Source organism: Saimiri boliviensis, chromosome 9 (assembly GCF_048565385.1).
Source record: "Saimiri boliviensis isolate mSaiBol1 chromosome 9, mSaiBol1.pri, whole genome shotgun sequence".
Taxonomy (NCBI): domain Eukaryota; kingdom Metazoa; phylum Chordata; class Mammalia; order Primates; family Cebidae; genus Saimiri; species Saimiri boliviensis.
The window spans coordinates 66,693,123-66,718,642 of record NC_133457.1 but is presented as its reverse complement, the minus strand read 5'-3'; the positions used below and the strand labels follow the sequence as shown (position 1 = coordinate 66,718,642).

Below are 25,520 nucleotides of genomic sequence, written 5' to 3'. Positions count from 1 at the left end.
CTGGTACTACAGGTATGCACCACCATGCGCAACTAATGTTTGTATGTTTAATACAGGTGGGGTTTCACTGTGTTTCCAGGCTGCTCTCAAATTCCTGACCTCAGGTGATCTGCCTGCCTTGACCTCCCGAAGTGCTGGGATTATAGGCGTGAGCCACCACACCCAACCGTTTATTTATTTTTTGCTCGATGAGCATTTACAACTTTTGTTTCTGGCTTCTTTGATTTTTGGCTTGTCAGTTAATGTCTTTCAGTTATTTTGAACTTGTAAAACAAATTTATTTTGCTTCTGATGATGTTAAAATGTGCAGCACTGAAGACAGTGGTAACAAGAAACATTGTCTTGCAACAAAGAATTTCTATGGTGTTCTTACGTTTTGTCTTTATGTGGTTACTGGGTCTCTCTCTATCATACAGCTAATTCAGGAACTATTACTTTTTTTTTCTACAGCCATTAAAACCATCAGCTGATGGTATTCTAACTGTAGAAATAATAGCTACACAGAATCTCCTGATGTGATCAGTGTACCTTCTGAAGTCTGAGAGCATCAGTTCTTGATACTGTTAATGTTTGACCTGTTTTGGCCTCATGGTTCCTTTTTACTGTTTACACTTTCTTCTGGCAATTTGTCAAGGTCATTTACCATTTTAGAATTAACAAAGTACTTGTGCCATGCAATCTTTGTTGTTGTCTGCTCTTAATAAAGGCACGCGTTATCGTGAACACATTGCGTACACCTGCCACTGGCAGTCAGCTAAGCACAAAGTGAAACCCGACTGAATGCAATGTAACTCGGACTCTGAATTCATCTGTCATGTCTCAACAGCAAACTTCTTCCATATCAAGAGTCTTCTGATTTTACGTGATGACAGTTATTGGCCAGAATACATTACAGTGTTTGCTAAACAGATGTGGCCTTAGCCATGTAATTAAGAACTGCCAGACTAAACAGTGGTCTGAGTTTCAAATAACGTTCTATGATGTGCTTGGTACATTTTTGTTACCATCTCAAACATGTGTTATCACTTAGCATTCTTTGCCAGAGCATATTACATAGGGAAAAAACCCAGGCGGTGAAGTCATGGTCCTTCAATGAGGTAAATGGCTCAAAGACACTTTATATCTTCAGAATATACCATTTTTTTGGTGTGCATTTCCTCTCTCTGCTTGGAGTCACAAATTCTGCTCAACTCAGTTGTTTACAGCGTAAACAAATGGTCAGCTTTCTTTTTTTTTAATTGTACTTTAGGCTCTGGGATACATGTGCAGATCATGCAGGATTGTTGCATAGGTACACACATGGCTAGGTGGTTTGCTGCCTGCATCCCCCATCACCTATGTCTGGTATTTCTCCCAATGTTATCACTCCCCACCCTCCCCATCTCCTGCTGTCCCTCCCCTAGCCCACCCCAAACTGACCCCAGTGTGTAGTGCTCTCCTCTCTGTGTCCACATTTTCTCATTGTTCAACACCTGCCTATGAGTGAGAACATGCGGTGTTTGATTTTCTGTTCTTGTGTCAGTTTGCTGAGAATAATGGTTTCCAGATTCATCCCTGGAAAGGACATGAACTCATCATTTTTTATGGCTATGTAGTATTCCATGGTGTATATGTGCCATGTTTTCTTTATCCAGTCTATCACTGATGGACATTTGGGTTGGTTCCAAGTCTTTGCTATTGTAAACAGTACCACAGTGAATATATGTTTGGATGTGTCTTTTTGATAGAATGATTTATAATCCTTTGGGTATATACCCAGTAATGGGATTGGGACAGGTTTTATTAGATATCTTGAGATTCCCACATAGAGTAGGCCCAACGAGAAAATGGACAAAGGACATGAAAAGGCTATTCCTAACAATAAACATAAAAAAGAGTCACTCTCATTAATAATAAAATTTCATTAAGATAGCATACTTAAACAAAACCCAATTGGTAGAGCTTGATTTTTGATCGCACTTATTGAGAGTCTAGTGAAATGTGTCCTTTCATACCCCACTGTTTGCCTTTTAAATTTGTATCTTTGAACTCAAAGCAAAGGTAACAAAAGCAAAAATAGACAAATGGGTTTCCGTCAACCTAGAAAACTTCTGCACAGCTCAGGAAACGAGAGTGAAGAGACAGCTTACAGAATGGGAGAAAATATTTGCAAACCATACATCGGATAAGGGGTTAATATCCAGCACATATGAGGAACTCAGACAACTCAGTAGTAAGAAAACAACCCCAAGATAAAATGGGCAAAGGATCTGAATGGACGTTTCTCAAAAGTGTGCAAATAACCAACAGCTATATGAAGACATGCTCAGCATCACTAATCAGCAGGGAAATGCAGATTCAAACCATGATTAGCAGTCACTTCACACCTGTCAGAATGGCTATAACCAAGCATGAAAGATAAGAAGGTTTGGAGAAGGTGTGGAGAAAAGGGAACTCTTACACGTTGTTAATGGGAATGGAAGTTGTTCTAGCCATGATGGAAAACAGTATAGAGGTGCCTCAGAAAATTAAAACTATAGCTCCCACATGTTCCAGCAATCTCACTATTGAATATGTATCCAAAGGGATTGAAACAACTCTCTCTATATATAAACATTCACGAATGTTTATATACAGGAATGCCTATTTTTTAAAAAAGAATGTACACGTAAACATTATTTAAAACGACAACAATAAAAATAGTAGGACAGCTACTACCTCTTCCCTCCCCCCTCCCCCTCCCCCTCCTTCCCTCCCGCCTCCCCCTCCCCCTCCCCCTCCCCCCTCCCGCCTCCCCCTCCCCCTCCCCTCCCCTCTCCTCTCCTTTTTTCCTTTTTCTTTCCCTTTTCCTTTTCCTTTTTTTTTCTTTTCTTTTCTTCTTCTGACAGTCTAGCTCTGTTGACCAAGCTAGAGAGCAGTGGCACAAGTATGGCTTGCTGCAGCCTCAACCTCCCATGCTCAAGTGATCCTCTTGCTTCAGCGTCCCAAGTAGCTGGGACTTCAGGTATGGGACACCATTGCAGCTAATTTTTGTATTTTTTGTAGAGATGAGGTTTTGCCATGTTGCCTAGGCTGGTCTTGAACTCCTTGACTCTTTTCTCTCCTCCCCCTCCTCTCCCTCCCACCTTCTCCTCCCCCTCCCCCCTCCCCTCTTCTCCCCTCACTCCTCCCCCTCCTCCTCTTCCCCTCCCCCACTCCGACGTTGCTCCCCTTGTCCAGCCATACCGTTCTCCTGTACTTAGCAGTTAAGGTTATAAACTCTGAAACAAATTAGCTCTGTTACCTTGGTGTAGTGAATTCTTGTGATTTTATTTTGCCATGACATTCATGTTCAACGTAAATTTAACTTTTTCATACAGAAAACAAGGCTTAGTCACCCTCGGTTTCCATTTCTACACTGTTCCCAAATGGCTCAAGCCAGTGGCCAGAGATGAGAACCTAGAGGCATCTCTCCTGCCTAGCAGAGTAGGCTCCCACTCCCTGCTGCTTTCTCTAAAGGGACCTTTCAGGCATTTGCCTGTGAACTTGAAATAACCCCTTTCCCTTACGTACACTGCCACTTGCCATGCATTTCTCTTTTTCTCTGTCTGGCTTCATTCCTGCCTCATGTGACCCAGGGATGGAGGGCTGCCCTCCTGATTCCGTACACTTTTTTTTTTTTGCCCAGGATTTGTAAAGAAAACTCTTTGATCTTGTTTCCTGTTGTGGTGGTATATTGAGTTTGTACCTTCCAGTTGAAGAACTAGAGATGCTCCTAACAGGGATTTCCCCCGGACGCCTGGGAGAACCGTGTCAGCCTTTCAGAGCCAGGGTGATGGTCAGGCAATCATAAACTAGACACGGGTACAATCTAGTGGTCCTTTTAGGGACTTTGCCTTTGGTCTCTGCTGCTGTCATCTTTTCTCTTACTGATGCTACCTCTTTCTCTTCACTCTCCTTGTGGTTCTGGTGCAAGGATGAGCACGCCTCTTACATGTGGTTTCCACCTGTGAAGCCGAGGTGTGAATACGGAATCGTGTCTCGGGGAGAATGCCGAGGATTCAGTCATTAGAGAAAGGTGGCCAGCTGCAGAGCAGCGAGGTTCAGGGAGAGAGTGAAGGCTTGGGACCCAGGAAGAACGGACAGCCCTGGGCAGAACGTGGGGGTGAGCGGCCAAAGCCCTCAGCTGGGTGGCAGGAGCATTACGGACTGCATAAGCCCTGGACGAAGCAGGACTCACAGCCACATCACAGCATCCAGGGTTGGCGGGAGTCACAGGTGCCGCACGAAAGGGCCCTGCACCCTCTGTGGGCGCCTCCCGACTGCAGCTTTCCCTTTCTCCTTTCGAACTTCCTGCGATCAAAACACTCTGTGGCCTTTAGTTCAACAGGTGTGGAATATCACAGGGCTGCATTGAACATCTCTTGAGGTAATAGGCGTAAAAAGCATTTTACAAAGCTGTTAATGCAACATAAAATTATTCTGTTTACATTTAAAATCTCCTTTCTATTGGAAAATACTTCCTTTGTTTTTTTTTTTTTTTTTTTTTGAGATGGAGTTTCACTCTTATTATCCAGGCTGGAGTGCAATGGCGTGATCCCGGCTCACCGCAACCTCCGTCTCCTGGGTTCAAGCAATTCTCCTGCCTCAGCCTCCCAAGTAGCTGGGACTACAGATGTCCACCACCATGCCCAGCTAATTTCTGTATTTTAAGTAGAGACGGGGTTTCACCATGTTGACCAGGATGGTCTCGATCTCTTGACCTCGTGATCCACCCACCTCGGCCTCCCAAAGTGCTGGGATTACAGGCTTGAGCCACCACACCCGGCACTTGCTTTTAACCTACCCAAATTTCTTTTACTAAAATCCGTATTTCTTATGCTGTTAGACAATGGACAGTTTCCCTAAATTGGAGGTGCAGTCTAGAAAAGCTTTATATTCTAACTTGATTCTAAGGCTTTCTCAGTAAGTTAAACAGTCAGTCTTATAACTTTGATTAAGTTATTTTTATATATGTTTTGTGCCTACTGGCGTATAAATTTCCTCTGGCAGAAGTATAATGTCTGTCCATAAAGAGGACTCTATAGATTTTTGTAAAATGACCAGTTCTAAAATTTATCTATACTAAAGCTGCTGAAATCTCAACCCTTCCCTCCCCTTTTTGTGTGTGACAAATAACTCCCTATATATGTACCTTAATGATAATACTTCTGCCAATTCTCTGAAAGCAGATCAGCAAGAACTACAGGCAAGGACAGACATTTCAAGGAGAAATGTCACAATGTTATTGCTTTCAGGGTAGACATAATATCATACCATAACTACACTGTTTGTTTTAGAAGCTGATTCACTGATCCAAAAATGTGAAATTCAGCTTGATGTTAGAGATTTTTAATTTAAGTTGACTGTCCTTGGTCCACTAGACTGGTAAATTATGTAAACGAAAAGCTTTGCTTATAGTCTAGCGTTCAGTCAGTTGCTGAGCAAATGTGAAATCTAAACCTCCTAACCGGCGTGGTTGGAAGGCTAAGCAGAGTCCCGCTTGTATTTTAGTTGGTACACAAGGAGGCCAGAAGCAGCTTACTCAGGGAATCAAATATGAATTACTTTTAAGAAAGGAGGCAGGGGCCAGGGAACTGGGGTCGGGGCGAATTTGGGCTCTGGTGGCAGATTTCCAGCTGCCGCTGTCTCTACAGCAGCTTCCAGTCAAGTAAACACCAATTTAGTGCTGTTGTGAGGGATATTTCAGATGTCATTAAGGTCCCAAATTAGTTGACCTTAAAATCTGGAGATTATCTGGGTGGGCCTGACCAATCCTATGAGCCCTTTAGATACGGTTTAGAGTTCAGAGACGAGGAGTCCAAGAGATTTGAAGCTTGCGAGGATTTGCTGTGGAGGAGACTCTTGCTTGCTAGTTTTGAGAAGGAGAGGGCCACGTAGCACAGGATGTGTGTGGCTCCACGAGCTGAGACCAGGAAATGAAGACTTTGGTCCGGCAGCTGCAAGGAACTGAATTCTGCCAACAACAAGACTGAGTTTGAAGATGTATCCCCTCCACCTCCAGCCTCCGGACTGGAACTTAGCGTAGCTGACCCGTTGATTCCAGCAGGTCGATATTTGTGATATTCTGAGATGGTTGACCAGCCATGCTGAGGTGGACTTCCGACCTGTAGGACGAATGCAGGTCTAATTGGACTAATAAATGGGTGTTGCTTTAGGCTGCTAAGTTTGTGGAAATTTGTAAGACAGCGATAGGAAACGAACACAAGGCCCCAGCGGTGCCCCCTTGGATTGCTGTACTGCTCTGTCTGGCTCTGTCAGCCAGTGCTACTCAGACTGGTGAGGAAGCACTTACTTATTTATTGGAGACACCACGCAGTGGCATTTTCACAACTTACTGCAGCCTCGACCTCCCTGGGCTCAGGTGTTCCTTCTACCTCAGCCTCCTGAGTAGCTGGGATTATGGGCACACACCACCATGCCTGGCTAATTTTTCTGTTGTTTTGTGGAGACCGGCTTTCTCCATGTTGCCCAGGCTGGTCTCAAACACTTGGCATTCAAGTGATCTGCCCACCTCAGCCTCTCAAATAGCTTGAGTTATAGGTGTGTGCCACCACGCCCAGCCAAAGAAGCAGTTTAAAAATGTTCTATTTGTTGCAGACTAATACTGCGGCAGATCATAGTTTACAAAGATGTCTGAAGAACTGTTGCCCGTCTCACATGCCCTTCTGTGCTGTAGCCAGGCCATGCCCATCAGGAGGTGGAGTCCAGCTGCACTCCACTCGAACCTGGACAGGTTCCATGACTCACACATGCCCACGTCAGACACAATGGAAGAGGTGCTGTGGCCTCCAAAGTTGGGTTCGAAAAACCCCTGCAGCTTCCGTCTGGTTCTCTTGGCACCCAGCTGTCACGCAGAGAGGCCAAGCCACACGGGGAGTGCAGCTGTGGATAGATGCCCCAGTCAGTGGAGTTGACAGAACCTCCCTTGAATCATCCCAGGTGCCGGGTGTCACCTTTAGGTGATGATACCCCCGCTGTTCCCATCCCCACAGCTTTGTGCTTCCCAGCCAAGGCCGCAAACGTTGCAGAACAAAGAGACGTAATCCCCACTGTGTCCTGCCGAAATTCATGACCCACAGAATCCATGAGCTTCATAAAATGGTTATTGCTTTATGCCACTGAATTTGGAGTAACTAGTTATGCAGCAGGAGATAACTAGAGTAAATACTTTTATAAAATACTATAAAGATGAAATTCAAAAAAGACACACAGAATACAAGCAGAAATCACGGTGTCACTTCTATGCTACTCTCTCGGTCAAAGCAGTCATAAACCTGCCCAGACTCACAAGAACACACAAACCCTTCTCAGAGAAGAGTCAAATAAATCAGAAGTCATTTTGAAAAACTTTTTACATTTTGAAATAATTTTAACCTTACAGAGAAGTTTCCAGGTAGTGCAAAGAATCTCCATGTGTCCTTCAGCCAGCTTTCACTAATGTTAACATCTTCCATAGCCATGGCACAGTTGTCAGTGATCAAACTCAGGAAATCAACGTCGATGTGCTGTTAACCGGACTGTAGGCCGTATTCCAGTTTCTCCCGTGTCCCGCTAATACACTTTTTCCGGTTCAGGATTCCATCTGGGATCCCACATCACGTTTGTTCCTCATGACTCCTGTCTGCAACAGTCCCTCCATCTCTTCTTGTCTTTCATAACCATCATATGTCTTTGTCTACTGGGTCGTTACTTTGTAAGAGGCCCCTCCATTAAGTTTGTCTGCTGTTTTTCCGTGATTAGATTGAGTCACGCATTTTCGGCAAGAACAGCACGTGAAGCGATGCTGTCCCCTCTGTGCATCCTGTTGGAGTGCACATGATGGCCGTGTGTCTCATTACTGTCATGTGAAACCTGCTACCTTGGGGGCGTCCACCAGGTTTCTCAGATACTATAAATACCTTAGGGGGAGGTACTGTATAAATATCCTGTTTTTTAAAATTGTATTTTGGTGGGACCATATTTTAAAACTGTCACAGACTTCCAATTTTTTATCACTAGAGCCACAGGCATAAGCTATCTTTGAAATTTCCATAATCTTGCCATAGGCCTGTGACAGTTTGTAGGCTGTCCTTGGTCTGCAGGCCACACGTTGAGTAGCAGTGTTCCAGACTGCTTCCAGTTCATTTCCCCTGTTACAGTCAGGTTGGAATTTGAACAGCAAATCTAGCTATGTCATTGTGGTTAAAATCCTCAGAGGTTACCCAGAACCTTTAGGGTAAAACTGGAACTCATTAGCATTTCTTAGCATGACGTTCAGGCTGTATCTCTCTGTTCCATCTGTCACCCATGGTGGTGTGTGCCCATAATCCCAGCTACTCAGGAGGCTGAGGTAGAAGGAACACCTGAGCCCAGGGAGGTCGAGGCTGCAGTAAGTTGTGAAAATGCCACTGCTTGGTGTCTCCAATAAATAAGTAAGTGCTTCCTCACCAGTCTGAGTAGCACTTGCCGACAGAGCCAGACAGAGCAGTACAGCAATCCAAGGGGGCACCGCTGGGGCCTTGTGTTCGTTTCCTATCGCTGTCTTACAAATTTCCACAAACTTAGCAGCCTAAAGCAACACCCACTTATTAGTCCAATTAGACCTGTATTAGTCCTACAGGTCGGAAGTCCACCTCAGCATGGCTGGTCAGCCATCTCAGAATATCACAAATATCGACCTGCTGGAATCAACGGGTCAGCTATGCTAAGTTCCAGTCCGGAGGCTGGAGGTGGAGGGGATACATCTTCAAACTCACTCTTGTTGTTGGCAGAATTCAGTTCCTTGCAGCTGCCAGACCAAAGTCTTCATTTCCTGGTCTCAGCTCGTGGAGCCACACACATCCTGTGCTACATGGCCCCCTCCTTCTCAAAACTAGCAAGCAAGAATCTCCTCCACAGCAAATCCTCGCAAGCTTCAAATCTCTTGGACTTCTCCGTCTCTGAACAATACTGTGTCCGATACCCTTGGATAGTCTTTGTTTCATTATTTTTAATTAAAAACATGCTAGTTAATATCCAGTAAACTCATCTCATTGTCCACTTACTGATCGCTTCCTGCAATTTTGAAAAATTCTTCTTTAGAGAATTGTAAATGTTTGCAGCTACCCGTCTTCCTTACTTGCTTGAAATTCTTCTGTTGAAATTACATTTGAGGTCAGTTCATAAGTCATAGAAAACAATATAGAATTTTTTTTAACTAAAAAAAATGACTGTGGAGGCTGGCAAGAAGGCCGAATAGGAATAGCTTTGGTCTTCGGCTCCCAGTGAAGGCAGGTGATCTCTGTGTTCCCCACTGAGGTACCTGGCTCATCTTATTGGGACTGCTTAGACAGTGGTGCAGCCCACAGAGGATGAGCTGAAGCAAGGTGGGGCATTGCCTCACCTGGAAAGCACAAGGGGTCAGGGAACTCCTTCTTCTGACTTTAAACCAAAAAAGATAAAAAAAGACAAGGGCATTACGTAAATAGTAAAGGGATCAATGCAACAAGAAGAACTACCCATCCTAAATGTATATATGTATCTAGTACATGAGCAACCAGATTCATAAAGCAAGTTCTTAGAGACTGATGGAGAAATGTAAACTCTGACACAATAATAGTGGGAGACTTTAACATCCCACTGTCAATATTAGATTAATAAGACAAAATTAACAAGGATGTTCTGGACTTGAACTTAGATCTGGACCGAGTGGACCTAACACACGTCTACAGAACTCTCCACCCCAAATCAACAGGATATACATTCTTCTCAGCACTACATCTCACTTATTTTAAAATAGACCACATAATTGGCAATAAAACACTCCTCAGCAAATGCAAAAGAACGAAAGTCATACCAGTCTCTCAGACCACAGTGCAATCAAATTAGAACTCAGGATTAAGAAACTCACTCAAAACCACACAACTATGTGGAAACCGAACAACCTACTCCTGAATGACTAGTGGGTAAATAATGAAATTAAGGCAGAAATAAATAAGTTCTTTGAAACCATGAGAACAATGATGCAAAGTAACAATCTTTGGGACACAGCTCAAGCACTGTTAGAGGGAAATTTATAGCACTGAATGCCCACAGGAGAAAGCTGGGAAAATCTAAAATTGACACCCTAACATCAGAATTAAAAGAACTAGAGAAGCAAGAGCAAAGAAATTCAAAAGTTAGCAGAAGACAAGAAAGAACTAAGATCAGAGCAGACCTGAAGGAGATACAGACACAAAAAACCCTTCCAAAAAGAAATCAGTGTATCCAGGAGCTGATTTTTTAAAAGATTAACAAAATAAATAGACTGCTAGCCAGACTAATAAGAAGAAAAGAGAGAAGAATCAAATAGACACAATAAAAAATTATAAAGCTGATCTCACCAGCAATCCCACAGAAATACAACTACCATCAGAGAATACTATCAACACCTCTATGCAAATAAACTAAAAAATGTAGAAGAAATGGATAAACTCCTGGACAAGTACACCCTCCCAAGACTAAACCAGGAAGAAGTCAAATCCCGAAATAGCCCAATATCAAGTTCTGAAATTGAGGCAGTAATCAATAGCCTACCAGCCAAACAAAGCATAGGACCAGACAGTTCACAGCCGAATTCTACCAGAGTACAAAGATGAGCTGGTATCATTCCTTCTGAAACTATTCCAAACAGTGGAAAAAGAGGGACTCCTCCCTAACTCATTTAAAAAATGAGCCCAGCATCATCCTGATACTAAAACCTGGCAGCGACACAAAAAAAGAAAATTTCAGGCCAATATCCCTGATGAAGAACATCAATGAGAAAGTCCTCAATAAATACATAAAATAATGCCAAACCAAATCCAGCAGCACATTAAGAAGCTTATTCACCATGATCAAGTTGGCTTCATCCCTGGGATGCAAGGCTGGTTCAACATACACAATAATTTATCACATAAACAGAACTAAAGACAAAAACCACATGATAATTTCAATAGATGCAGAAAAGGCCTTTCATAAAATTCAACACTGCTTCATGCTAAAAACTCTCAATAAACTAAATATTGATGGAACATATCTCAAAGTAATAAGAGCTATTTATAACAAACCCACAGCCAAAATCACACTGAATGGGAAAAAACTGGAAACATTCCCTTTGAGAACCAAAGCATGACAAGGATGCCCTCTCTCACCACTCCTGTTAAACATAATATTGGAGGTTCCTGCAAATGCAGTTGGGCAAGAAAAAGAAATAAAGCGTATTCAGTTAGGAAGAGAGGAAGTCAAATTGTCCCTATTTGCAGAGAACATGATTGTATATTTAGAAAACCCCATCGTCTCAGCCCAAAATTTCCTGAAGCTGATAAGCAACTTCAGCAAACTCAGAATGCAAAATCAATGTACAAAAATCACAAGCATTCCTATACACCAGTAAAGACAAACAGAGCCAAATCATGAGTGAACTCCCATTCACAATTGCTACAAAGAGAATGAAATACCTAAGCATACTACTTCCAAAGGATGTGAGGGACCTCTTCAAGGAGAAGAACAAACCACTGCTCAAGGAAATAAGAGAGGACATACGCAAATGGAAAAGCATTCTATGCTCACGGATAGGAAGAATCAGTATCGTGAAAATGGTCATACTGCCCAAAGTAATTTATAGATTCAATGCTATCCCCATCAGGCTACCATTGACTTTCTTCACAGCATTAGAAAAAACTACTTTAAATTTTGTATGGAACCAAAAAAGAGCCCGTATAGCCAAAACAATCCTAGGCAAGAAGAACAAAGCTGGAAGCATCATGCTACCTGAATACTACAAGGTTATACAGTAAGCCAAACAGCATGGTACTGGTGCCAGAATTGATATGTAGACCAATGGGAATGAAACAGAAGCCTCAGCAATAATGCCACACTTCTACAATCATCTAACCTTTGACAGATCTGACAAAATCAAGCAATGGGGAAAGGATTCCCTATTTAATAAATGGTGTTGTGAAAACTGACTAGCCATATGCAGAAAATTGAAACTAGACCCCTTCCTTACACTTTATACAAAAATTAACTCCAGATGGATTAAAGACTTAAATGTAAGACGTAAAACCATAAAAACCCTAGAAGACAACCTAGGCAATATCATTCAAGACAGGAATGGGCAAAGACTTTATGACTAAAACACCAAAAGCAATGGCAACCAAAAGCAAAATAGACAAATGGGATCTAATTAACGTAATGAGCTTCTGCACAGCAGAAGAAACTATCATCAGAGTGAACAGGCAACCAACAGAATGGGAGAAAATGTTTGCAATCTACCCATCTGACAAAGGGCTAATATCCAGAATCTACAAAGAATTTAAACAAATTTAAAAGAAAACAACCCCATCCAAAAGTGGGCAAATGGTATGAACAGACACTTTTCAAAAAAAGATATTTATGTGGCCAAAAAACATTGGTAAAAAAGCTCATCATCACTGGTCATTAGGGAAATGCAAATCAAACCACAATGAGATGCCATCTCCTGCCAGTTAGAATGGTGATAATTAAAAAGTCAGGAAACAACAAATCCTGGAGAGGATGTGGAGAAATAGGAACACTTTACAGTGTTGGTGGGAGTGTAAATTAGTTGATCCATTGTGGAAGACAGTGTGGTAATTTTTCTAGGATCAAGAACCAGAAATGCCATTTGACCCGGCAATCATATTAGTGGGTATATACCCAAAGTATTAGAAATGATTCCACTGTAAAGACACATGCACATGTATGTTTCTTGCAGCACTGTTCTCAATAGCAAAGACTTGGAACCAACCCAAATGTCCATCAATGATAGACTGGATAAAGAAAATGTAGTACATATTTACCATGGAATACTATGCAGCCATAAAAAATGATGAGTTCTTGTCCTTTGCAGGGACATGAATGAAGCTGGAAACCATCATTCTCAGCAAACTAACACAGGAACAGAAAACCAAACACTGCATGTTCTCACTCATAATTGGGAGTTCAACAATGAGAACACATGGATACAGGGAGGGGACCATCACACACCAGGGCCTGTCAGGGGATGGGGGGATAGGGTAGGGACAGCATTAAGAGAAATACCTATGTAGATGACGGGTTGATGGGTGCAGGAAACCACCATGGCACATGTATACCTGTGTAACAAACTGGCACATTCTACACATGTATCTCACGACTTAAAGTGTAATTTAAAAAATTACATAGCTTGAATTCTCTTTTTATTCACTATGGAATAATCTATGTAGCTCTAAATTTTCTTTAGAGCTACATAATTAGTCAAATCAAAGAATAAATTTGTTATGGTTTGTTGTATTCAGAAGAATGTGAGAATGGAATGTTAGCATTTACAGTCAAAGAGGCTTAAGAGGTAATTCACGCCAGCCTGTGCATCATGCAGAAACCTGGAGAAGAGCGAGCTGCAGTTCTTAAGAAGGAATTACGGTAGTTTTGTGTGGTTATGCCTTAGTAGAATATAGTTTAAAATACATCGTCAAAAGGCCAGTGTTGTGCGTGACGCTCTGGATCTTGCAGGTACCATTGGAGAAGTTGTGGCATTTATGATCTTCTGATGTTATTGGCCTCGGTTGCTAGGGCAACTCTGAGACGTATGTGCTTGGCTATTTTAGCCCAAGCCTAATGATAGTATCTGTCATAAAAATTTAAGAAGACCAGTTTATGAGATAGGTAGTTAACATCTAGGAAGTGGAGGAGGCAGACTGAAAGTGTTGGTCTGAAGTTCCTCGTGGTTTTGAGTCTGCGCATTTCCTGTCTTACCCAGGCATGATGTAAAGAGCCTCAGCCTCACTTATGAGCCTTCAATTGCCTAGGAAAGGTAGAAAATACAAATGAACTTAATATTTGTCACCAAAATGCCTTTTGTTGAAACTGTAGAGCTAATCACATTAATTTTTAAATTTATCAACATTATTTATTTAAAATTTTATTTTAAGCTGACAATTGTAATTGTGTATTTATGGCATACATGGTAATGTTATCATACATATTACATTGTGGAGTAAGTCAGGCTAATTATCAAATCCATCGCTTCATGTATTTCTCATTTCTTTGTGGTGGGAACACTTAAAATGTACTCATAATAATTTTGAAATATATATTTCATTATCATTAACTAACTTATTCCTCCTGTCTAGACAGCTTAACTTTGACCCCTTTGATTTATATCTCTTCTTTCCTTGTCCACACCTTCCCACTCTGGTCATCACCATTTTACCCTCTACTTTCATGAGTTTGACTTTTTTAGGTTCCATATAAAAGTGAGATCATGTAGTATTCAGTTTTCTGTGCTTGGCTTTTTACACTAGGGATAATTCATCCATGTTGTCACATATGATAGAGTTTCTTGTTTCCTTGAGGCTGACAAGTATTCCATTGTGTACACATGCTGCATTTTTTTCTATTCTTTCATCCACTGATGGGCATTTAAGTTGTTTTCATATCTTGGCTATTGTGGGTAATGCTGCAATGAACAGTAATCACATTTATCTTTGCTAGACATCAAGTTAGACTTTCTAAGTGCTCCAGTCTTTGGTAAATCTCTCTGTGTCTCATTAGCTCTTCACAAATATATGTGAATACTGTGTTCTTTTTTGGTTAGTCTCATAGGCTTTTCTTTTATGAATGTATTATCATAGACAAATGAGCTCCTGGGAGGCCAGTTGTTAAAATTCCCTTTCTATCCATGACCATTTAATCATACTATTGAACATTTGCTGTTTTCTGTGAAATAGACAAACTGCACATACATACAACATGTGCAACACGCTTAAGCTCTATAATTTATCATACAAAATTCTAACAAAATAGTAGAAAGGAATATGATTTTATTTCATTTTTTGGGCTGAAGCAGGAATCTGCAAACCACAGCTTTCCCAGAAACATGGCCCACTGCCTGGTGTTTGTATATAAAGTTCTGTTGGAGCACACCCATGCTTATTTTTTTCTATATTCTTTATGGCTGCTTTTACTTTATGATGCCACAGGGTTGAGTAGTTGCTATAGAGACAGTGTGGCCTGCAAAGCCTGAAGTATTTACTATTTGGACTGTTGTAGAAAAAATATTTGCTGAGCTCTGGACTAAAGTAGTATTTAGAGACTCAAATACTGTTCTTTTTTAAAAATTATTTTACTTTTAAGTTCTGGGATACATGTGCAGAATGTGCAGGTCTGTTAAATAGGTATACCTGTGCCATGGTGGTTTGCTGCACCCATCAACCCATCATCTAGGTTTTAAGCCCCGCATGCATTAGGTGTGTGTCCTAATGCTCTCCTTTCCCTTCCCCACTCCCCCGATAGGCCCCCGTGTGCCATGTTCCCTCCTTGTGTTCATATGTTCTCATTGTTCAATTCCCATTTATGAGTGAGAACATGCAGTGTCTGGTTTACTGTTCCTGTGTTAGTTTGCTGAGAATGATGGTTTCCAGCTTCTTCCATGTCCCTGCGAAGAACATAAACTCATCCTGTTTTATGGCTACAGAATATTTTATGGTGTATATGTGCCACATTTTTTATCCAGTCTATAATTGATGAGCATTTGGGTTGTTTCCAAGTCTTTGCCATTGTAAATAGTGCTGCAGTAAACATATGTGTGCATGTATCTTTATAGTAGAATGATTTATAATCCTTTGAGTATATACCCAGTAATGAGATTGCTGGGTCAGATGATATTTCTGGTTCTAGATGCTTGAGAAACTGTCACACTGTCTTCCTCAATGGCTGAACTAATTTACACTCCCACCAACAGTGTAAAGCATTCCTGTTTCTCCACATCCACTCCAGCATTACAACAAACCTGTTGTTTCCTGCCCTTTTAAATAATCACCATTTGAACTGGTGTGAGATGGTATCTAGTTGTGGTTTTGATTTGCATTTCTCTAATGACCAGTGATGATGAGCTCTTTTTTATACGTCTGTTGGCCACCTAAATGTCATCTTTTAAAAAGTGTCTGTTCCTATCCTTCGCCCACTTTTTGATGGGATTGTGTGTTTTTTTCTTCTACATTTGTTTAAGTTCCTTGTAGATTCTGGATGTTAGACTTTTGTCAGATAGAAAAATAGTAAAAGTTTTCTCCCATTTTCTTGGTTGCCTGTTCACTCTGATGCTGGTTTCTTTTGCTTTTCAGAAGGTCTTTAGTTTTATTAGATTCCATTTGTCAGTTTTGGCTTTTGTTACAATTGTTTTTGGTGTTGGTTAGTCATGAAATCTTTGCCCATTCCTATGTCCTGAATGGTATTGCCCAGATTTTTTTCTAGGGTTTTTATGGTTTGGGGTTTTACATTTAAGTCTTTACTCCATCTTGAGTTAATTTTTGTATAAGGTGTAAGGAAGGGATCCAGTTTCAGCTTTCTGCATATGGCTAGCCAGTTTTCACAATACCATTTATTAAATAGATAATCTTGTCTTCATTGCTTGTTTTTGTCAGGTTTGTTGAAGATCAGATGGTTGTAGATGTCTGGCGCTATTTTTGAGGTCCCTGTTCTGTTCCATTTGTCTATATATCTGTTTTGGTACCAGTACTATGCTATTCAGGTTACTGTAGACTTGTGGTATAGCCTGCAGTCAGGTAGTGTGATGCCTCCAGCTTTGTTCTTTTTGCTGAGGATTGTCTTGACTATACAGACTCTTTTTTGGTTCCATACGATATTTAAAGTAGTTTTTTTCTGATTCTGTGAAGATAGTCAATGGTAGCCTGATGGGGATAGCATTGAATCTATGTTACTTTGGACAGTATGGCCATTTTTATGATATTGTTTCTTCCTATCTGTGAGCATGGAATGTTTTTCCATCTGTTTGTGTTCTCTCTTATTTCCTTGAGCAGTGGTTTGTAGTTCTCCTTGAAGAAGTCCTTCACATGCCTTGTAAGTTGTATTCCTAAGTAGTCTATTCTCTTTGTAGCAACTGTGAATGGAAGTCCACTCATAATTTGACTCTCTGCTTGTCTGTTGTTGGTGTATAGGAATGCTTATGAATTTTGCACATTGATTTTGTATCATGAGTCTTTGCTGAAGTTGCTCATTAGCTTAAGGATATTTTGGCCTGAGATGATGGAGTTTTCAAAATATACAATCATGTCATTGCACACCAAGAGAATTTGACTTCCTCTCTTGCTATTTGAATACCCATTATTTCTTTCTCTTGCCTGATTGCCCTGGCCAGAACTTCCAGTACTGTATTGCATAGGAGTGGTGAGAGAGGGCATCCTTGTCTTGTGCTGGTTTTCAAAGGGAATGCTTCCAGCTTTTGCCCTTTCAGTGAGGTATTCGCTGTAGGTTTGTCATGAATAGCTCTTATTATTTTGATATATATCCCATCAATACCTAGTTCATTGAAGTTTTTCTCATGAAGGGATGTTGAATTTTGTCAAAGGCCTTTTCTGCGTCTATTGAGATATCAGTAGGTTTTTGTCATTGGTTCTGTTTATGTGATGGATTACGTTTATTGATTTGCATATGTTGAGCCAGTCTTGCATCCCAGGGATGAAGCCAACTTGATTGTGTTGGATAAACTTTTTGATGTGTTGCTGAATTGCCAGTATTTTATTGAGGATTTTTGCATCAATGTTCATCAGGGATATTGGCCTGAAATTTTCTTTTTTTGTGTGTCTTTGCCAGGTTTTGGTATCAGGATGAGCTGGTCCATAAAATGAGTTAGGGAGGATTCCCTCTTTTCCTATTGTTTGGGATAGTTTCACAAGGAATGGTACCAGCTCGTGTTTGTACCTCTGGTAGAATTCGGCTGTTAATCCATCTAGTCCTGGGCTTTTTTTTTTGGTTGGTAGGCTGTTAATTACTGCCTCAATTTCAAAACTTGATATTGGGCTATTCAGGTATTTGACTTCTTCCTGGTTTAGTCTTGGGAGGGTGTATGTGTCCAGGGATTTATCCATTTCTTCTAGATTTTCTCATTTATTTGTGTTGAGATGTTTGTAGTATTCTCTGATGGTAGTTTGTATTTCTGTGGATTGGTGGTAATCTGCTCTTTATCATTTCTTATTTGTGTCTGATTCTTCTCTCTCATCTTCTTTATTAGTCTAGCTAGTGGTCCATCTGTTTTGTTAATCTTTTCAAAAAACTAGCTCCTGGATTTGTTGATTTTTTTTGAAGGGTTTTTTTTGTGTCTGTAGCTCCTTCAGTTCTGCTCTGATTGTAGTTATTTCTTGTCTTTTGCTAGCTTTTTAATTCCTTTGCTCCTGCTTTTCTAGTTCTTTTTATTGTGTTGTTAGGGTGCTGATTTTACATCTTGCCAGCTTTCTGTTGTGGTTGTTTAGTGCTATAAGTTTTCCTCCTAACACAGCTTTAGCTGTATCCCAGAAATTCTGGTATGTTGTCTCTTTGTTTTTGTTGGTTTCAAAGAACCTCTTTATTTCTGCCTTAATGTCATTATTTAACCAGGAGTCATTCAGGAGCAGGTTGTTCAATTTCCAAGTAGTTTTGTGGTTTTGAGTGAGTTACTTAATCCTGAGTTCTAATTTGATTGCATTGTGGTTTAAGAGGCTGTTTGTTATGATTTCTGTTCTTGTGCATTTGCTGAGGAGTGTTTTCCTTCCAGTTATGTGGTCAGAAATATATGCTATGTCACTCTGAGAAGAATATATATTCTGCTGATTTTTGGTGGCAAGTTCTATAGATGTCTGTTATATCCACTTGGTACAGAGCTGAGTTTAAGTTCTGAATATCCTTGTTAACTTTCTATCTCGTTTATCTAATATTGACAGTGTTGTGTTAAAGTCTTTCACTAATATAAGTGTATTATAATAAAATTAATTTCGTTAAGCTGATCTTCAATCTCTGATATCCTTTCTTCCAGTTGATCGATTTGGCTTTTAACAGTTGTGTATGCTTCATGAAGTTTTCATGCTGTGTTTTTCAGCTCCATGAGGTCATTTATGTTCTTCTCTAAACTGGTTATTCTAGTAAGCAGTCCCTGTAACCTTTTATCAAAGGTCTTAGCTTCCTTGCATTGGGTTGGAACATGCTTTTTTAGCTCAGAGGAGTTTGTTATTACCCACCTTCTGAAGCCTACTTCTGTCATTTCCTCAGTATCATTCTCCATTCAGTTTTTTGCCCTTGCTGGAGAGGAGTTGTGATCATTTGGAGGAGCAGAGACATTCTGGTGTTTTGAATTTTCATATTTTTGTGCTGGTTTTTCCTCATCTTTGTGCGTTTATCTACCTTTGAGCTTTGAGGCTAATGGCCTTTCAGTGGGGTTTTTGTGTGGGTGTCCTTTATGTTGATGTTGATGTTTTTGCTTTCTGTTTATTAGTTTTTCTTCTAACAGTGAGGCCCCTCTTACCTCAGTCAGAAATGCAGAAATCACCTGTCTTCTGCATTGGTCTCACTGGGAGCTACAAATTGGTGTTGTTTCTATTTAGCCATCTTGCCCCTCCCTGGATGTCACAAGTATTGTTCTTAATCAAAACTGTGACTTTTGAATGGCTTAGGTTTTTATGAAGGCTGTTTTTTCTTAACGTTTGTGAAAAAATTCTATTACAATTGATGGCAATTGATAACTAGATTTGATGAGGGAAAGTGCCTAGAGTCTGCCAGGTGATTGGTGTCTAATTTTTTAAAAATTAGAGATCATTTGCCGGGCGCGGTGGCTCAAGCCTGTAATCCCAGCACTTTGGGAGGCCGAGGCGGGTGGATCACAAGGTCGAGAGATCGAGACCAACCTGGTCAACATGGTGAAACCCCGTCTCTACTAAAAATACAAAAAATTAGCTGGGCATGGTGGCACGTGCCTATAATCCCAGCTACTCAGGAGGCTGAGGCAGGAGAATTGCCTGAACCCAGGAGGCGGAGGTTGCGGTGAGCCGAGATCGTGCCATTGCCCTCCAGCCTGGGTAACAAGAGCGAAACTGCGTCTCAAAAAAAAAAAAAAAATTAGAGATCATTAAAATTTGTCATACATTAATTCCTTAATGCTGAGAAGACAGCTAATGAGGCATATATAAAAAAAAATACAGTGTGTCATTCTTATGATTTAACTGTGCAGTGAGGGTTGCTTACATTATTTCAGCTGATATCACTGATTTTGATAGTCTTTATAATCGTTGTGAATTTTGATCTTACGTTGAGTATCAATCTTTGTGGGATTTCACTTGGTACTCATCAATAAGGCTAAGCTAGTAGGCACTTGTAAAAAGCCTCATATTTCTTGTTTAATTGCAGTAGTTCAGTGTCTTAAAAATGAATGTTTAATCCCACAATTTATTAGTCATGGAATTTTAGCAATAAAACATGGGGGCTGAGTGCTTCATATTAGGGCATCAGTTTCAATATGAATTGTCTAATGTGTACCTATCTTTTATCTTTTTTTTTTTTTAACAGACTTGTGGAAGAAAGCAAATTGATCCCACTCATTTTTGAAGTAATTCTGGTAAGAATGGAAATGCACATTTGAAATTCAAATGAAATTTTAAAATTGTAAAGATTTTAACCATGTTGTATGGCTGGGTTTATTACCCTGACTTTGCCCTGAAGTACTATGTGTCCGTCATCATCACCCTTAACCTCATTGGAATTCAGCTTCCTTATCTTTAAAGGAATGTCAAGCTCTGAAGTTGTGTGGGGACACTGGTTAATGACTGCCCTCTTTCCACAGATCCTTTACATTTTAGTTCTGTTGTGTTAAACGATATATATTTTCTGACATAGATTACTTTATCTGAGGTTGGTTTGTATAGAGAGGGAAGAATGATTATTGCTACACTTCAATATGAATTTTCTGGTGCTCAGCATGAAGCCCTCTGACTTCGCAGCTGCTGGGCACCAGATAGCAGTTTTATGCCTGTGGTCAGAAAGTTTTCTTCAGAACTTAGAATGGCCTTGCTCCTGTACACTATTTTTTCTGTTCACAGAGTACAATTTAAGTTAAAACTGTCTGTTAAAGAAAATCTTTTCTTTGTGTTTCCTTTATGTCAAGAATAAAATGGGATGCAGGATCAACTTTCTTTGTCTCTGATAAATTCCTAATGATTCCAAATACAGATCTGTGAATTAGGCTGGAAATTGAGGCAGTGCTTACAAGCAAGTGTCCATTGTCAAAGAAAGGTTCTCTTGTACCTGGATGTGCTATCTCCTTTCACTAAGAAGTCTACTTCCCTAGCTCAGTAACAGCACAGGGAACAACAGAGGGGGTGAGGCACCTCCCCAGCCAGATCAGCCTAACTTACTTAGGTCATCCATGGGGGAGCATTAGAGCATTAGTTGTGATAGTCTGATAACGCTGCATGTGGAAAATCAACTTTCTTTAATCATCTTTTTTTTTTTTTTTTTTTTTTTTGAGACGGAGTTTCGCTCTTGTCACTCAGGCTGGAGTGCAATGGTGCGACCTTGGCTCACCGCAACCTCCGCCTCCTGGGTTCAGGCAATTCTCCTGCCTCAGCTTCCTGAGTAGCTGGGATTACAGGCACGTGCCACCATGCCCAGCTAATTTTTTGTATTTTTAGTAGAGACAGGGATTCACCATGTTGACCAGGATGGTCTCGATCTCTTGACCTCGTGATCCACCTGCCTCGGCCTCCCAAAGTGCTGAGATTACAGGCTTGAGCCATCGCGCCTGGCCCTTCTTTAATCATCTTAAAATATTATTCCAGAAGCCATTTGTGTGCTGTCACGTCCATATGGTGAAGACTTTAATTTTCCTCAGCTGCAGACTACTCTTACGCTTTCAGGACTGCTGAGTGGGTTTGCTGAGCTCTCTGCACTGCATGCCGAGTAGAGATGGGAATGGGCACTATTCCCAAAGCATGTCCAAGTGACAAGATGACCGCTGCCTCTATGAGTGGAACGTGTCATGTTAGAGCCTGGACTGAATTGATTAGAATTGTGAAAGAGGATTTTAGAGACAATGTTAGGAGGCGGGATGGAGAAGGGGCAGATAAAGAAACGTGCAGATCAAGAGCTGTCTGATGGAGATGTGGTTTCACCAGTGATGCGATGTGTAGGTCTTCCACCTTCAGTCAGATGCACGTGGCCTGGCAGTTTGTTATGCAGCCGGGTTTGTTTTGGAGGGCAGCGGTGCAGCATACTGCTGACTTTGGCCACATGGTTGGATTCAGCCACATCTGAATGCATTTGGAAAAAGGCTCATCCTATAGACATCCTAGGCCTAAAATGGGCCTTAATGGGTCCATGTGATTCATCCTCTTGCTGTGGCAGGAGGGCTTTGAACCTGTTAGGTCAACACAACTCCATTTGTGGCTGACGGAAAGTTCTTATCTTATTCTTTGGCAGTCATCTCAACGTCTAAAATTTCACCGTAACAAATTCCTTTTTGTAGGTTACCAGAACCTCTTCATACTTGGTTAATCTCTGTATACTGAGCACCCAGCAAGTGTTTCGTATTTTACAAACCATAATAAATGTTTAAATAATTGATTAATGCCACAATTTGAACCCTTGTCATTGTGGTGTAGCTGTCACAGGGAATGGGTAGAAGGTGACATCTACTCTGCAGATCAGCAGATCAGTATTTTAGCCAGTCCTGAGCCCTTTGGCCTTGCAGGCATGTCTGGAATGATGCTCTTTCTCTAACCAGAGAAGTTCCATGCTCAGATTTCTTGTAGGACGTTAGCTGAAAAAGAGATCTTGCTGCTAAAATATAAGGAAGAAAAGTGTTGGAAATCACTGCTTTATGAGGCAAGAGTTTGATGTCCTTGAAGAACTTATTAAATTCCTGTTCTACTTTTGTCTTTTTTGAGTTAAATCATCTCAAATGTTTTCCGTGTAGAAATACATTTCAATCAGTGAGATGTCTTTGCAGCAGTTACCCTGTGAACTATTACTTTGTCCTTTTCAAATTGTTGTCACCAAGCTAGATGTAATACAGTATTTTCTTGATTCTGTGATGCACACATTTTTTTTTCAGATTTTAGCATTTCTGAAACTGTGATATACTTTCCAAATCAGTGGTGTTTTACAGTTGCTTTCAGCAGGTGACCTGGTTGTCATTGCCTTAACAAATTTCACTTTTATTTTCCTTTCTGCAAATGCCTAAAAGTGATATATTATAAAAATCTATGTCTGAGTAAGTCTAAAAGAGCTCTTTGAATAAAAAGAAGATAAAAATTCTAAGTAATAAGAAACCATGTCCTCGTTCAATTGGCAGCATTGTTCTTTCTTAGTGCTTGATAAAATAATGGTGCATCTTAAAACTGTTGGATTTCTAGTTTCAAGGAAACATAGTATATACTTCACTTTGGGTTTGCATCTAAGTTTGAGGGCCTTGGTGGTGTCTAGCATATAGATGCCAGCTGCTTTGCCGTGATTTGATCAGAACGAGGCGTCATGAGAAGATTGCGTGTTGGCTGCCACTTCTGCCTTCTGGCTACCCATTAAGAAAACAGCAAAACAGCATTTGGTTCATTTAGCTGGCTGTCTACTGTGACCTCCCGATGACTTTTTTCTTTACTCTCAGCTCCTCGCTGTTTCCCGGCTTCTGTCTGATGTACTTAAAACCTGCTTACGAGCTCTGTAACCTCCTTCTTCCTTTCTAGAGTTTCTCCTACGATGTGCTCCTCTCCTAGATGTCTTCCATTAAGACAGTGAGGGATAGCAGTGGGGTGGGGTGGTTGGGGAGGGATAGCATTGGGAGAAGTGCCTGATGTAGGTGACGGGGCGGAGGCAGCAAACCACCATGGCATGTGCGTACCTGTGCAGCAGTCCTGCAAGAGCTGCACATGTACTCCAAAACTTAAAGTATTTTTAAAAAATGAAAAGAAAAGAAAGAAAGTGAGTCTGTCTCTTCTGAGGTGCAGGAATTGCAGGCAGCTTTTCTATTTTTTCCTGTAGGTTTGCAGGCAGATGAGGGGAAGCGACTACAGTTCTGAATTTGACATCCTATCTCTATAACATCGCCAAGTGGAAATCTTAGGAAGAACAGACATTTCTGGAGTTGTGTGGCAAACCACAAGCTCCAAGTATGGATTCAAACTGGTTAAATAAGTAACCAATTGAAATTAATTTTTATTAGTTAGGAAAAAGATTCACAGTTATGTCCATTGTCACTACCTCCTGAGGAGGCACAGTGCGACTTCCTACCGGGATGGCTCATAGAGAGGCGCTCCTGAGTTCACGTTGCAGGGGGAGATGATGTGTACACACGTGGTCAGGTGGGAGCGTGTTAGGAGCTGTTTGTTACGAAGGTGAGTATGGAAAGCTGTGGACCCTGGAGAAGGGAGTAACCAACTCTGGGAGGAGGCAGGAATCTCCCGGAAGGAGTGACTTGTGAACAGGGCCTTGGGGACAGAGGAGGAGGTATTTTGAGGAAAAGACCCGCTTGGGGAATAGGACGGCTAGATCAGTGTGCTCAATGCTGAGTGTACTTGGCTCTCAGTATCCTTGTGAGATTGACTCCAGGAGCCAGCCTCATACTGAAGTCCACAGACACTCACGTCCCTTGCAAATCCTTCTCTACACTTTAAATCATCTCTGGATGACCTATCATACCTAATGCAAGGTAAATGCTGTGTAAATAGTTGTTACATGGTATTTTAAAAATTGTGTTACTTTTTCTTGCATTGTTATTTTTAATTTTTTTCTAAATATTTCTGATCTGTGGTTGGTCAGATGCAGGGATGTGGAACCCATGGATAGGCAGGGCTGAGTGTCCTAGGTGAACCCAAGTGCAGGGAGCACGGACCACGGAGAAATGGTAGGAAATGAGGGCAAGGGGTAGTTTGGGCTGAAATCCTACAGGACTTTATACTGTGCCTATTTCTTATTTGTTTTGCAAATAATTTATGCTGTTCAAAATCAGGTAGTATCCTGTATTTGAAAAAAAAAAATGTCTAGAACCCCTGTGCTTTGGGAGGCATGTGCAGTGAGGACGCGGCTGGCTGCAGGTGTGGGACTTGGCACACTGGGCTCAGGTGAGGGGCGTGCACTGGAAACTTGAGTGTCCATGCTCCTTCAGTCACTAGAAGGTTGGGAGGATGGAAACTAGATTCTGGGAGTTTCTGCAAGTTCTCATCAGTGAGGCTTCTGAGATCAGTCAAAGGGATTGTGGGGATGGGAACATAAGATACAGAGCTGGTCTCAGATGTCTGATCCAGTGTCCCAGGAGTTCTAACATCACATTCAGGGCAGAGAGTGGGGAGAACGTTTTTAATCCTGAGCGCCAGCTTCAAGTTTCCTGGTCCTTGGCAGACCAAACAGCAGAGAAAGCCAGGTAGCTGATGGCTTACAGAAAATTGCTGTCTTGGGAGCTGGGTGCTACTCCCGAAGCAGAGCCCACCTGGGTGAGACCTTTGCATTTTCATTGGCAGCGCAGGGCAGCTGTTTTGGACAGGGAGTGGAGCTTCAGGCAGCATATGCTGGATTAAGCTGAATGCGATTGTATTCTAGTATATCCAGTCTTCACGGTCTGCTGCACTAAGGCAGTCTGGGTCTGGTTAATAAATGCAGGTTCCTGAAGATTGTGAGCCGTGAGAAGAGCCTCTGGACTTGGCTTTTCAGTGCAAAATTGTGGGATACACAGGATGGAGGACTTTCTTTTTTGCCTCTCCAGTTTTTCCAAAGAG

The 25,520-nt window shown here is 41.2% G+C and overlaps 1 protein-coding gene across 11 annotated transcripts in view; it reads left to right on the top strand.

Annotated features, from left to right (window-relative positions):
* The window catches only part of ULK4 (unc-51 like kinase 4), a 621,709-nt gene that overhangs the window by 254,773 nt on the left and 341,416 nt on the right, over window positions 1-25,520 (top strand). For all 11 annotated transcript variants that reach the window (XM_039461864.2, XM_074406079.1, XM_074406080.1 and 8 more), the window contains one exon: window positions 20,326-20,374. In XM_039461864.2, coding sequence (XP_039317798.1) covers window positions 20,326-20,374 — 49 coding nt within the window. The remainder of the gene's footprint in view (window positions 1-20,325; window positions 20,375-25,520) is intronic.